We start from the raw sequence: 15,766 nt of genomic DNA, 5'->3' as shown, positions 1-15,766 counted from the left end.
AAAAATTCCAAACAGAATAAAAAATAAAATAAGACATTCCACTGGTGAACACACTTTCTGGTATAGTGGCTGATATCTAATCATGTTATAACAAATGGAACTACCTGACTATATTTCACCCCTTCCTCTGTTAACGCCCCCTCCCCAAACTCCCCACCTCTAAATACACACAATGATCGCATTTGCCAAGGAGATTAATTGCCTTCCTCAGTGAACCAGCAGGATTTCAAGTCTACGAATATTTAAAAAATCAAACCTCCAGTGCCGGAGTTTTGCAATTTAAATGGGTGTTATTATTGAGCGTATTTTCACATTTACAAATCCTCAGAGATGTATAAAAATGCTGGTCTCATTAAAAGAAAAAGTACAGTTTAGAAAATGTTTGTTTGTGAAAATTCTGATGATGGCGGCTCTGGGTTCTGCTCCATAAAGCATCCAGTGCGTCTGGATTGTGTAGTGCTGAGGGCTGATTACGAGGGGTCATTTCCCCTACCCCCCACCACCCCGATGCCAATTGCTGCCTGTGACCGATTTGATAACCACTTCCCTAACTTTCCAAAGCCAGTAGGCCGAGGCGGAGGCCACCTAACTGGCAATTTGGACTCTGGTGTGCTCATGGGAAGGCGCCTGTCCGATGGCAATCTGTTTGCTTAGCAGTGTAGCCCAGTAGAAAGAGCACTGCATTTGGGTTTGGTTCCTGGCCTCACCTTCCAGCTATGGCCCTGGGGCAAGTCACTGGACTATTTTCTTGAGTCTCAGCTCGCTGGGTTTGCTCAGGTGTCAAAAGGATGTAATAGGTCCCAATTTAAGCTTGCTTGGCCAATGACATAGATGAAAAAGATGTGAAGATTCTTGCAGGTGATAAAGCAATATATAAGGTTTATGACATAATGTGAAAAATAATACAGTGGAGGAGGAAGTGCCTAGAATTTGAACTAAGTGCCTGAAAATCATCAGGCAGGATTCATACTTTTTCCCAGGAGACGGAGGAAATGGAAGGTGAGTGTGTGCTGGCACCAGTCCTGAGTGTAGAGGGCTTTCATGTGCTCAAAATCTGTCTCCTAAAGTGACCTGAGATTATTAGCAACTATCAAAAGATGAATGAAAGGCCGGGCAGAGAGGACTGTGGTTGGTGGAGAACGTGCATCGCCCAAACTCTTTCGTATCCCCAAGCAGCTAGGTTTTCTCTCTCTCTGAACTGCCGAAGGTCTCCTATCATTGCTAATTCACGTCCCCACCACTCCCAGACTGTGAGTATTTACATAAGGCTCCGATCCTGCTGCTTATTAGTTCACACTCATCTCTGTACAGCTCCGGGGGGATAGAGAGAATTTGAAACTTTGACTTGTAGTCCTGCGTTATTCACACATGTTGCACGTGGCAGACTGTTTACCCGCCTGGCTTCCGACCTACCTCTGTCTGTCTTGTGGAGCATGAAGATACAGTCATATCCTTCAGGAAGCTGTAGCTCCATGGGGAGACAGGCGACACACACACACCACCATCTGCCAGTGCCTTAAGCTGGAATCCTGGTGTTGCCTTCAACTCACTCTTCTTCCTCACACCTCTCCTTCCACTGGTGACCACACTCTCTCAGGTTGGCTTCCTCCTGTCTCTTGTATCCCCAGACCCTTTGCTAGAACCTTAGTTTAGGCCCTACCTGCAATGCTTCCCTTGACATCTCCTCCATGAAGCCTTCTTTGGTCTCCCTTCCCTGCCTCCCCAGAGTTGGCCATACTCACCTTTGAGGCTATCATGTGGTACTCTACCCCTTATAAGAGCGCTCTTGTTTCCTGGCTTGGGGTGCTCTCGCACGCTGCCTGGTACATAGTCGGCCTACAACAAAAGGAAACACATGCTGAGTACCAAATGATGAGAGCAGACAAGACCCTCAGAGTTCAGGGAAGGCTCCTTCTGGAAGGGCGGCCTGAGAAGGATGGGTGTCAGGGTCGGAGCTGAGATGCCTTGTGTCAGGACACCAGGAGAGGCACTGATTTCTCTTTTCCCATTGCCCCTTAGTCGTGCCATCCAGCCCCACCATGGCCTCCTCCACAAGCCTACCCTCCAACTGCAGCAGCTCCTCCGGCATCTTCTCCTTCTCACCAGCCAACATGGTCTCAGCCGTGAAACAGAAGAGTGCTTTTGCGCCTGTGGTCAGACCCCAGACCTCCCCACCTCCCACCTGCACCAGCACCAACGGGAACAGCCTGCAAGGTAAGCCCCAGGCTCCACCCGGGCCAACCAGATGCCCTGACTCACCTTCCCAGGGCCTGAAGCAGATGCGCCACTGTTGCGAGGGGATCGGCCTGGGGCCTGCCTGCTTCTGTCCACCCTCATCTATTCTGTTCCTTTGTGTTCGCCCTCGTCGGCCCTGGTCCCTGATGCGCCCCCCTCCCCCGCCGCCCCCCGTCCCCGGCATCCCTCCTCTGCTGGAGTTGCCTGAGCAGTTCTCTTTCCAACTCCAGCAATTCTGCTCAGGCCTGGGATTTGCTTGAGAATACTGTTTCCACTTACTAATGCCATCGTTTCTCTTTCCTCTCTCATTCCCTGTGGTCGCCATAATCAGATCAGTCTTTTGTGGACTCTAGCAAGTTCTCCACTGCAGGGTCTCTCCCGGGACTGGCCTTCTCCTGAAGTAGGTTCCCTTCCTGTTGCCTGTGTCAGCATGCACATTTGGTGGGGCTGATAATGGGGAGGGGGTGAGTTGGCCAAGACAGAGCCCTGAGGTTACAGCATGTTAGACCAAAGACCCAAGACTTACTACTGGGAACCAGAAACCCTGAAGTGCTACTAGAGGACTCTGGTTCATATCAAAACTGTTCGATTTCCTCCCCCTCATGGAATATGGAAAATAACAGAGTAACCAAATTTGAGGTGACCTTTCTATTCATTGAGAAGAAACCCAACCTTTTAAGACGGGTCCCACCATTTCTTACACTTTTCTTACTGGCACTGAGTTGTGGCGTTGACCCGCATGACCTCCCTCCTTCCCCACAGTGGGATCGTGTGAGCAGCACTCAGAGCCCCTACCTTAGAGATGAGAAAGCGAAAGGTCAGCGAGGTTATGGAGTGGCTTGACTTCCAACAGGGGTGGGTGGCAGAGGCTGGCTTCAAACTCAGGCTCGAGAGTTCATCTCCTCCCTCCAGCTTCCAGGCACTTTACTGCTCAGAGCGGGTAAACGGGAAGTATCCAGGATTCGTAAGGCAGCTGGCAGGGAAGTAAGATCAATAAAATCATCAGCTGCCATTCCTTGAGCGCTGACCAGTGCTCAGCACTGAGCCCGCCTTATCCTATTTAATCCTCACAACTTCCTGATGAAACATGAGGACAATTATGATCTCCACTGTACAGAGGATAAAACTGAGGCATAAGGAGAGAAAACACCTGCCCATAGGCATAGCCAGAAACAGTGGGGATGAATATAAACCCTCAGGGTCTATGCCCTAACCCTTAGCCTACCCAGTGCCCCGTGGAGCCTTCCTTCACAGCCGGCTTGCCCATCTTCACTGGTGGAGGTGAGTCATGGAGGTCGAGAGGGGTCAGGGGGGCAGCCCTGTTTCTTACATCTCTATCTATTTATACTTCTATACACGTACTCTGTACAGGACACTTTACACTGATGTAAACTTACATCCATTCTCTTGAAGACCCTATGAGGTTGGTACTACTCCCGTTATATAGATGAGGAAATCAAGGCCCCGTTTGCGCAAGGTCACATATCTAGTAATGGTGGAGCCCAAACTGAACCCCATCTGTGTGACTCCTGAGCCTGAGCTCCTGCTTCCTTTTCTGACTCCATAAGGGCTCAGCAAGGCACTCCTCGGAGACCTGCTGGCCAGTCTGCCCAGCACAGCCAAGGTCAGTGCCCCTGCCCCCTCCCTGAAATATACATACACTGCAAAGCCATCTTCTTAGAGGGAAAAGGAAGATAATCGGACTGTGGAACGACATTTCAGGCAACGTTCCTTGTGATAGGAAATGCCCACCCCACAAAGGGGAGCCACCCATTCACGCAATCTCTTTTTCCGCTAAAAATAATGCTTTGGCACGCACAGTACACCTCCAGCTGGCAAACTGAGGCTATAGCGCTTAAGCGAACGTAACTTATAACGGGTTTAAGTAAGGATAAAACCCATGGAAAGCAGAAATCTACCATTCTTGAACTGCCAATCACAATGCTTGTTAAACAGACTTGACGTCAGGAAGAAGGTATAACGGGGTTTGTAATCCGCCGTGGAGGGCTGGCGCTTGAGGAGAAAAGGCCCACGGCCCTTGCAGGGTCACAGCTGTATCACTGGCCACCGGTGACTCAAGTGGGCAGCTGTTCTGTGAGGCCGAGTGTCTTTTCATGCCATGTGGGCCAAGGAGGGAGCAGGAAGGGACTGAAAGTAGGGACTCAGCTTGAGTTTTAGAACCTCCTGGATCTAGGGAACATCTGGTGGTGTGGGGGGGGGTGTGGGTGTGTACACTTAAGTAATGATGAAATGGCATCAAGACAGGGACACATAGAAAGTCTGTGCATCTGTCACCCCCAGGGCATCTCTAACCCATGTCTGCACAGATTCCAAAAGTACAGAGACTGCTCCCCGCTTCTCATCAGCGGCTGAGTCTCCATCTCGTTTCTAATGCACAGCTCACAGCTGGGAGGGTTTAGGGTGTGACTCAGGGACACGCTTTGTGCTGGATTTGCTATTGCGGATGACGCTGCCCTTTCCTTCTAGTTGAGCACGCGTCCTGGGGATGCTTTCTGGTGGTTTTTGTGTTTCCAGTACTGTCATGTACCAAACGTCCCTAGTTTGGGGGAGGTGGCAGCAGAGGGGGAATGAGTCGAGAAATTAAAGTCACGTTAACTGATACCACCTTGGAAGCTGTCCTCCCTCCTGCCCACTCCACTCTTCACCATCCACCCACCAGGCAGGGCCCACACACCTGGGATCACACGTCTGTCCTCTGCACGCTGTCCCTGCGGACACGGGTGAGATGCAGCACTGTTTTCAGGGAGCTCTTGCCTTGGAGTCTCCCCTGAGAAAAGTGACATTCTGACTGGAGGCTGCTAGACCCATAACTAAAGAATTACTTCATCTTCAGCTGTCTAAATTCCACTTCTATTAAAAAAAAAGAAAAGAAAGGACACAGGTGGGTTGTAGAATTGAGGGTGAGGATCTCTGAAGTGTTGCAGCCCTCCTCCTTTGCATTGTTACAGTAACACCTGCTTCATTTGGACCCACCTCGTTCAGAATTGTGATCATTAAGACAGGGCAGGTGACGAAGGAAGAGTTGGTTAAGCAAACTGAGCACATAAACAAGATTAGTGGTGACACATTTAGGTTGTTTTAAGGTCTTTTTACCTCCAGCTATCACTCTTAATTGTCCATCGTTTTTTTTTTTTTTCAAGCCAACTCCTTAGAGGCCCTTTTCGCTACCAGGCCCTTTCTCAGCCTCCTCTGGTGACAGCACTCACGTTTATTCCCCAACAGATACGCACTGTGGTCTCACGTGATGGTGATGACAATGGTCACAGCCACTAATGTGGGAGGGAGGGCTTCTTCCCAGCCTGGCTTTTTCACTGTCTCATGTGTTCCTCCCAACCAGTCTTAGATATAGGCTGTCTATTGTCCCCATCGTACAGATGCAGAAACTGAGACAAAGCCAAGCTGGCTCATCCAGAGTTACGCAGCTAGCACATAGGGGGAGCTTGGGGTTAAATCCCAGGCTGACTGACTACTGTATCAGCCCTGTGCTAAATGAAATGGTCGTAGTCAAGCCACTGGGCTAGGACCATGTGGACCAGCAAATGCTGACCTTAAAATGCTGACCTTTCCTGTGTTAGGGGAAACATGACACCAGGGGAAAGAAAGCAGATCTGTCTGGGAGAGGCTGGATGCCCAGCTGTGGAAGTTCAGAGGAGGGAAAGATTAGGGAGAGTTCAGAGCAGCCTAGTGGAGAAGGGTGCCTTTGCACTGGACCTTGGGTGAAGGTCAAGTAGGATTTGGGTCCAGGGAGATGGGGGAGGAGCATTTCAGGCAGAAGGATCAAGGATAACCTGAGCCAGAGTCATGTGTAGGGGGCTGTGCACCCTTCTGCAGCACAGGCACCAAGAAGCAGGGAGAAGCTTGAACAGGAAGTCCTTACCTGGGAGTCAGAAGTTCCATTCTTTACTGATACTTTAAAATTCACAGTTTCTACTGTGATTCCAACTGGTTTTCTCTCCCAGGTAGCTAAAACCTTTGACGATTTACGATTCGTCTGAGAAATTTTTTAGGACAAAGCAACTCTATCTCAGTACTTCTGGGGTCCCATAGATGTTCTGTTAAAAAAAAAAAGAAAAAGAAAATGTTATGGTCAAACAAACCTAGAAGTTGGTGTTTACTGCATCACTGTCTTCGAGTCACAATGCACGTATGTTTAACTAAAGGCTCTGAGACACCCTGCGGTAAAAGAAAAAAAGAGTCTCCCATTCTGTTCTCTGCACCTCTTTGCCCACAGAACACTTTTCCGAATGTTAACACCAGTGAACATCCCATGAAACACTTGGGAAATTCAGACATATTTTGAATTTAAAGACAAAAACACAGAGAAATCTCCTTCCATTCTTATGTAGATAATGTCACTGATCAATCCTGATCTTAGAGTCCCCCAAGTGTGTCTGTTTTCAGAGCCCAGAGACCTGAGTCACTTCGTACGCTCAGCTATTGTCCTGGAGACATCCTTTCCCTTCTCCTAAAGATGTGCCCCTACAGCATGGATTCTCCGCAATTTCAGGCCTCAAAGGACTTCACTAATCAAGAGACAGGCAGCCCCAAGAATGCTGTCACCATGCCATTGGACCTGTCCCCAATGTGGGGAGTTGAAACCCCAACCATGTCCCAGACAGTCTCCGCAGCGAAGAATTAAAAACAAAAAGGCCAGAGTGATTTTACAAAAATTGTCCGCACACTGTGCCGCTTTCTTTCCCCACCTCCCTGAAGCGCAGGCTGGCTGGCCTCACCCAACTATCTGCAGCCTGGTAGCAGATCTCCTGGAATTGTCTTTCGCTCCACGCACATGTTCAGTTTGTGCAAGCTCTCCCCCCCATTCTGTTCCTGATTAGCTCCTCATTCTTTCTTACACATATGGTGGTTCAAGGAAGACCACATTCCACCCTCTCGCTCCAAACTCTCCCAGCTCGGCAAAACTTTCCGTTTTGTCTTTGTTCTTATCACAGTGAAAAATGCACTGCCTCTCAAGCCAGTAGTTTTCTGCGCTTTGGTCAGGGCACGTGCTCACCCAGCAGCCAGGGGAATGGCAGAGCCTCCTCCGTCTTGTGATGTCTTTGGCACATGTTACTGAGACTGTCGTGTCCTCATGGAAATCTTCACGGGCCCTACTGGGCCAAGTGCGTGTGCCAGTGGCATTTCTGGAACATTCTAAGCCTGAAACACCCATCCCTCTCACCCACGTAAGTAATCTTGGGGATTACAGCACGGATACAAGAAAAACAGCTTCTAACATTCCGGGAGCTTCCCTGTAGTCGTGCAATGAGGTTTCTTTATTAAACGGCCACTTTAGAGGTGCCTAAATTCAGAGGCCACAAAGGGAGCTCCTTTCCCAAAATCTACTCATCAGTGAGGGTTCTGCGTCTGGACTTTAGGAAGTGACCGATGAGATTTAGGGAGCTGTAACCCCCTGATATTATGTGCAAAACTGTGGGTGTAAGTACCTCTGGGGCTTCTTCTGGAGAGAGGTTCCCTGGCTTTTGTTAGACCCTCAGAGGAATCTGAAGGCCAACGAAGCAAAGGTAGGAAACTGCGGGCAGACCACAGCCAGCCCTAGATACCCCCAGATATGTACAGTTGTTCATTTGGTTTTAATTTTAACTTTTTGCTAACACATATAGACTGGGCTATTTTATCTTTTAAAAAATCCACCTGCCCACCTTCTCTAGAAGTAATTGGAAAGCTGGGTGGCTGTGAGCAGGCATTCCTGCACGGCAGCACCAGGGCAGCGTTTAGAGTGCCACCCACCCTACAGACCTCAGTCCACGCTGAGGGGACCTTGCTCACTCATGATCCCAGCCTGGGCTCTCAAGGTGCTGGAGGTTTTGACTCCTGTGTTCCAGACTAAGAAGCAGTTATCTGTGGACTCACAGCACATCACTTAGCTTTGCTTTATAGCTTTTAATGTGGCCCTAATAGAAGTTTTATCTAATTGATCTAACATACTATTCAGGTAGCAGAACACTGAGTAGCTCTTTTTTAAAAAAATTCTGGTCATCTAGAATTTAAAAAAAAAAAATCCAGATGTTTTTAGGGCCCAGCTGAAACATTCTGGCTGGGTCCACTGACGGTAATAGCAGGAAGTTGGTCAGTTTTCTACTTTGCTTTGTATCATATTGACGCTGCCTGATGTATGCTGCAGGAGACTGCCCTTTAATGCCAGGCACACACAGTAGATTTTGGCGGAAGGCATAAGGAGACACGCTTATTTTGCCAGAGGGTTAGAACTCCCACGGAAAGCCCCGCCTTTAGTAAAGGTGCCTGGACGCACCTCCAGCCTGGAGGAAAAGATCCTACAGCATCTTGAATTCTCAAGGCTTGGATTGAAAGACCCAGCTCCCCATTTCAGTCAAATCCAGGGCTCACTTGAATCTTAAGGGGACTGCATCTCCAGTGGATCCCAAACCTTTGGGGGTTTAAGTTGGTCTGCATTTGGCAAGTGACACTTCCTGTTTCTAAGAAAAATGGCTTATGATGGCTTACAAAAAAGACTCCAGGAGCTTTTGGACTGCGAAACGGCTCTTGCAAAACAACATGTGGATGATTTACGTGTAAATGAATCAGAAACATGTGGATTAAATTTCCTTGTGAATACAGATGGGTTTAAAAATTAACGGAAAAAGTGTTTGGCAAAATACTTTTTTTAAAAAAATTGAATTGAAAATGCCAGGGCTGGGGTAGGGGAAGCAGAGGAACGTGGGGCGCACAGGGCTCACAGCCTCACCTGGCCTTCCGACGTCTACTGCAGGATTTGTGGTAGTTGGGGCTCGCTTACCAACAAAGGCACATTCTCGCAGACGTGAGAGTTGGGAAGTTTACAGGGTCACTTCCTAGATGCAGTCACCACTGACAAGGACATTCATTTAAATTTAGAATTGCCAACAAAAAGAAAGCAATGACTTCCTCTCTCTGCCTGACAGGATGTTAAGCCATCATTGGGAGCCAAAGATGGCTGCCTCTTGCTTCTAATGTAAGCATCGCTCTCATCTCCACATACTTCAAAGTTGCCATCCGGAACGCTGCACTCATCCCTTTATTCCTCATACCCATCCTGTGAAGTGTTCCATATCTGATGGTACCTAGTTCATATGAGGAAACACAAGCCCGGAGAAATTAAGCAGTTCGCACCGGTCACACAGCTAATTTAGCGGCAGAAGTTAAAAATAACAGCAGCCCACCTCTATTAACTAGGAGCTGATCCGGGCTAAGCACTTCGCACTGGTTGTTTCATTTAAATCTCCAACAACCCTAACAATATCACGGCCCTTGCAAATACCGATACGCTGCATTTCTAGCTGAGGAGGCAGAGAGGTGCAAGGAGACAAGCAACTAGCTTGGGGGGGGGGACATACCCAGCAGGCAGAAAAGCCAGGGGTGGAACGCTGTCAGATTCCATGCTTTTCTAAATACAGCTGTGTGTGGGTTCCTAACACGGCTTTGCAAGAGTTTTGATTATCCCATACAGCCTTCCCTTTGCCTAGGATCTCTCTTTAGCTTCCCTAGGCTACAGTTTTCTAGGGACATGGTCAGACCATTCCAGAAACCCTGAGTGAAGCAGTGGCACAGAAGACATTCTGCGTCCGCATCCTCCAGTGAACAATGCCTTCTGGAGCCAGTATCCCCTTCTCCCAGGCCTGAGGACCTAAATGGAGTCACTCAGATCACTGCTCTGAGCCTCCGTCCTCATGCTCACACAGAGCACAGGCAGAGCCACGGGTTGTGGCAGAAACTACTGGCTGTTACAATGGACCAGTTTTTTATCGTATATTTTGGAAGCGAAGGGGAGGGGAAAGAAAAGAGTGACAAACTGAAAATTCTCACTATTTTGCAAGCGTTGGGCTGCAACTTTCCCAGCAGCATGCAAACTATGTGACTTTCCAGTTACGTTTTAAAATTGAAATCAGATTGGGAGGGACGCTTAGGATCTTCTTTTCTGTTAAAGACACATACACATGCTGACATACTATCATTCTTAATAAAGTACATGTATATTTTATAAGAAAAACTCCTTCCAGGGAAGATGAGAAAGCACATGTGTGGCTAATATTCAACCAACATAGTGGCGTGTGGGTGTTTTTTTCCATCTTTTTTTTTTCCCCCTCTTTCAGTGAGAAGTTTGGATGCAAAACCATTTACTCTTGTCTTCTCTTTTCACAGCGATATCTGGCATGATTGTTCCTCCCATGTGAAAGAATTGCCTTGAAGAATTTTATTAATGAAGAGGTTGGATTCTGCTACAGAAAGTAATCTGATACAAGTCCCAGAGTGGAACTTTTAACTCAGGCCTTTTTAAGAGGAATCACAATAACTGCAGATTTTTAAACAAACAATATCACCGACCTTGCAAATACTGAAATTGGAAGGGATCTGCTAATGCAGGGTGTTGGTTACAGTTGTACCTCCCAAGTCCTTGGGGGGATATATTTATTCTGTGTTGATAAAAGCAAATCCTCTTTTTCTTTCTCTCTCTCTTTTTTTTTTAAAGCTTAACTCGGCAATCATTTGTCTTTTATAAACCATAAAGCTGTATACAAGGGACACTATAAATGAGACTCCATGTTTTAATTTATGATGTTTTTAAAGCTGTGTAAAAGGAGAATGAAATGGTGATATTTACAAAAAAGTTTAAAAAGAAAAAAAGAAAAAAAAAAAGCTTGTATGGGACAGAATAGGAATGCCAGTTAGATTTTTTTAGAAAACTAAGGGTCGGCTTTTGCGCCTTAAAGCATATCAAGTGGTAGTTACTCGGACAGTGCATTTCCAATATCTAACTTAACATGCCACCCCTTAGCAGTGCAAGCTTATTTCTCTCTTTTGTATTGTTGTCTTAAGTAACTGTGTAAATAAATGCAGCCTGGAAAGTTAAAAAGTGATATAAGTGATCACATTTTCCCCTTCTACTCAAAAATCCAGTGCCTCTAGACAGATCTTAAAACTGCATATTTAAACCTGACAGCACTCTCTCTCTCTTGCTTATGTCAACTTCTTCGGAAGCCGATGGCCTCTCGAGAGCTTGGTGGCACACGTGCTGTGTGAGAATCTCCTTTGAGACTTCATGGAACAGGGTCAGGCACAGAATACCACATTATGCCCTCCAGTTATCAACCCCAAATCCCACTTACACTCCGCCATTTACATGGTTAAAGTTTACTCATCCTAAATGCTGACTTCATACCAATCCTTCAAAAGCTGACAAAAGCAACATGGCAGGTATTTCAGATTTCCCATCCGAGATAGCGCCTCTATCAGTCGACCCTTACCATTTGTAACATAGTAGATTGAAACGACAGGTTAAGTGCTTTGGAATTAAGAATAAAAGGAAACTGGGAGAAAGGAGAAGAAGGTTGAGATCTCCAAAACATGGTTTTCTGTTTGATGGGAATTTTTGCTCTCATTATCTGGGAAGTGTTCTTAAAAATAGGAATTAATAGCAAAGATGCAGCAAAGCTCTGAGGATGCATTTGCCTGATATTTTTTTCTTTGCTGTTGTGTTTTGTATGTAGTTATAAATACTGTAGATTTTTTGTGATTTTTTGCCAAAGTTGTTGTTCTATTTATACATTTTAATGTCTTAAGACAGTTTTTCAATATCACAAAAAAAGATTTTACTGCATATTTTGCAAAGAAAAAAAAGCTCACTACCTTTAGCTTGCACATACTTGCAAAGTTAATTAAAAGGCTTTTTGTTTTAAAGGGGATTTTGTAAGATATCCGTATAAATAATGTATTTATCTTTGGAATTTGTACATTGCTTTCCCCTTCCTCCTTTTCCTCCAACTCCCAGTTTATTTTATTGTGTATGTTTGCTATGTGAAAAGTGCGTATTTGTTTGGCCACCTATAGTTATATTAGCTATTTCAATGTGATTTTTAAACATTTCATTTATAGTTATTTTTAGTATTGTTTTAAACCATGCTTCATTTTTTTAATTTTCACCCAAAAGCCATTGTCTATTTTTGTATTATTTGTAAGTTAAGAAGTTTTTTCCAATATATGGCAAAAAATAGTAGCATATTATTCTTGTAGCATTTAGTTCTGTAGATTAAAAAAAATGTATCCTTTGCTTTGGAAGCTTACAGAAAAAAACCCTAATGCTGTTTTACTCTATTAATATGCATGGAACCTCTCCCTTTGGAGTGACGCATTTTGTGCATTAAATTCCGGGGAGAAACTTCATAGAAATCAATGAACATACTTTCTTTCCTAAGTCTGCTTGTATATTTCCTCTGTCTTTCACATAAATATAAACCAGCAGATTGGATGCCTTAACAATGCAAATCATATTCATTTCACTTGTACATTGTAACTGTGCACCAGAACTGTCAGTCATCACTAACATTCTAAGAAAAAAGAAAAAGAAAAAAAAGAAAAAAAAAAAAACAAAGAAATCGAAAAGCACAAAAGAACTGTTTTGTTACCTTAAGACAATGTAACTTTTTCTAGTAGAGCAAGAAATTTACAACAATGCTGCAACTGTGCATGCCCCCATATGGATTTTGCAATGGTTTTCACTAGACTGTCAGAGTGCGATTTTTATGGGTTGGGGAGGGTGGGGGAGGGGTGTTGCGGGAGGGAAGGGAGGGGAGCAAAGCTGATTTTTCTTGGTGAGAAATAATAATAATGATTAATAATAATAATAAAACTGGAAAATGTAAGCAAAGTGGACGCGTTGCTTCTCGGTACTCAGAAAGGTTGTCTGAATTCGTGTGCTAAGCGCTGGCCTGAAGATGTGTACAATTTAAAGCCATATTTTGTCTGGTGAGCCCCTTAACTGTTTGTGAAGGACCCGGGTCAGCCTGTGAGGTGTCAGGCTCAGACCTTGACAACAAACGCCACCCACTGTCAGCCATGTGTAGTGGTTAGAAGTTTTCTTGAAAGTCCAAAGAGCCTTTAAAATGTGTATAATTTGTGTTTTGTTGCCTCTATTGATACTGATTAGATGAAAAGACGTTCTGGCCCTCTGACCCTCTCTCTTCTACACAGAACTTTTTACAAGTAAACGATGTTACCCTAAATACAGAATATGGCTTTAAGAAGAAAATGAAATAGCGAATTCAATTAAGATTTCAGTTGGGGGCGGGGGGGTGGGGGGTGGGGGGGTGGTGGAATACAGCTTCTGGATGACTGGATTGCAGAACATGCCCTGGCCTCACATTGTACTAGGATGCAGCTTAATGAAGTCATCTCTAAATCTAACCTTTCACCTTCTTATCGAACTTTTGGAATAGACACACACTGTACAGTTCAATTGTTAGAGAACCTAACTACTGTAGAGATTGTTATAATTTTTTTTTTTTGCAAACATTCAAGCTGTAAAAACTTTTCAACTTTCACAATATTTAATTAAAGTTACTTCCTGTCTGTGATGGCAGCTCCTAGTTGTGTATTCATTTCTGTATTTCAGATGAGTCCGAGTCCAACATAATGTAAAAGGTCTGTGTTTGCAATTACTCAGGACAGTGCTGACACCCAGAGAAAAGCAGCAAGAGTAGTCTGGGGACACCCACTTTCCCTCTTTGTCAATCCTTGGGGATTTGCTAATCTGGGATGCAAATTGAACACACACAGCGTACTGCTGCCCTCTGCTGGCAGCAGGTGGACGCGCAGTGCCCATACTGGCCCAAGGAGAGGCCAAGAGCCCCAAGGATTACACTAGGCAAGCAATGAGATCCCCCGGAAGTGACTGAATTATGATTCCAGGATCTGGCCACTCTGGAAAGCCATCCTCCGTGCTGCAAGTCTGAACCAAGCTCTTCACATACATCTGCTAATTAATCCCAGCGAGACTTCTGGTCAATTAATTATGTGCCCTGGCTCATTGATGAGGCATGTGTGAACACAGAAACTTCTATGATCTATAGTTTTAAATCCCATGTGGATATGACACTTTTCCTGTTGGATAAAGCCAAATTTATCTGGTGTCGGGCTTCCCTGGTGGGGTGTCGGGCTTCCCTGGTGGCGCAGTGGTTGGGAGTCCGCCTGCCGACGCAGGGGACACGGGTTTCTGCCCCAGTCCGGGAGGATCCCACATGCCGCGGAGCGGCTGGGCCCGTGAGCCATGGCCGCCGAGCCTGCGCGTCCAGAGCCTGTGCTCCGCAACGGGAGAGGCCACAGCAGTGAGAGGCCCGCGTACCGCAAAAAAAAAAAAAAAAAAAAAAAATTTATCTGGAGTCAAACATTCTACAAACACCCAATAGGTCCCTGCTCCTGTAAAACGATTTCACTTTAAGTTCCATCATCATCATAAGGCTTTCCAATTGCACATTCAATGCTTTCCCTACCTTTGCAATTACTGGACAGAATAAGGTTAATGATGCTTGTAAAATGCCTTGAAAACTCAGCAAATAGGCCATGGACCAACAGAAACTTGATGACCAGAGCTAATAGGTCGTCCTACAACCACCATCACGATCATTTGAAAGTGTGCATTGCTGATACACTTTTGCTCTGGATAGAGCCCAATCTGAGGTAATGAAAGACGGTAATGAATAAGTTAATAAGTAGAGAAGCTACTATCTTCTTCTTTAAAAGAAATCTATGTTGATTAGTTTGGTCATACAATATACATTTTTGGAATTCTGTATCAGGTGCAGGTCTCCGTATTAGATGCAGAAGATCAAAAAAAGAATGAACAAGAAGCCCCTGCCCTCAGGACACTCATAATCTCAGACAAGAGAAATCTATACTCAAAGCAGTTTAGAATGTTTAGGGCAAAACAGTCATGTCATAATGCTCCACAGAATAAAACAGACATCCACACGTCTACACACTGGTTTCTACTTTCCTTAAGGCCTATTTCCTGGAAGCATCCATTCATTCATGTAGACCTTGAGGGTTTATTGTACATCTGGCACCAGGTGAGGCCTGGTGGATTCTATAACAAGCACTGCAACACCGATCCTCCCCTCACGGATCTTACAGTTGAGCGAGGCAAGGAGACATTAAGCCACTGTACAAGTCTAAACTAACAAACCGATGATGGCAATGAAGAAGAAGTCTAGAATGCTCTGAAAGTATATTACAGTGGGATCTGATTTAACCTGTAGGTTGGGGAAGGTTTCCAGAGAAAGTGACACCTAAGATGATATGTGAAGGATGAGGTAAGCAGGTGGGGTGGGCACCTTAAGCAGAGGGAATGAGGGCAGATGTAAGGAGCTGGGCTCTGGGCGTGCATATGGCCCATTCAGGAACAGGAAGACTGTGTCTGTAGAGTATGCGAATGTGCAGGATGGCACCGTGGAGCTTGGGAAGTTCAATTCAGAACACATACTGAGGACCTACTATGTGCTTGGCACTGCGCTAGATGCTAGGATGCACTAGACAAACCAGTCATAGGTCCAGCCTGTAGGGCCTCAAGCATAGCTCATAAATTCAATGCACCGTATTTGTCCACAGGAACCATGCTGGTAAACCATGAAGTGGGTGAGCTGGGGTAAGAACAGACAAGGAACACCTCGCTTGCTCCAGGCACTTGTTCCCACATGGGAATGTGGCCCCAGTGACGCCCATC

The 15,766-nt window shown here is 45.6% G+C and overlaps 1 protein-coding gene across 3 annotated transcripts in view; it reads left to right on the top strand.

Annotated features, from left to right (window-relative positions):
* The window catches only part of EBF1 (EBF transcription factor 1), a 394,778-nt gene extending 382,077 nt beyond the window's left edge, over positions 1-12,701 (top strand). For all 3 annotated transcript variants that reach the window (XM_082651441.1, XM_082651440.1, XM_082651439.1), the window contains exons 15-16: positions 2,020-2,214; positions 10,414-12,701. In XM_082651441.1, coding sequence (XP_082507567.1) covers positions 2,020-2,214; positions 10,414-10,445 — 227 coding nt within the window. In that variant the 3' untranslated portion in view covers positions 10,446-12,701. The remainder of the gene's footprint in view (positions 1-2,019; positions 2,215-10,413) is intronic.
* The last annotated feature ends 3,065 nt before the right edge of the window (positions 12,702-15,766 follow it).

This window comes from Grampus griseus, assembly GCF_964374135.1.
Source record: "Grampus griseus genome assembly, chromosome: 3".
NCBI lineage: Eukaryota > Metazoa > Chordata > Mammalia > Artiodactyla > Delphinidae > Grampus > Grampus griseus.
This window is presented reverse-complemented; position numbering and strand designations above follow the sequence as displayed.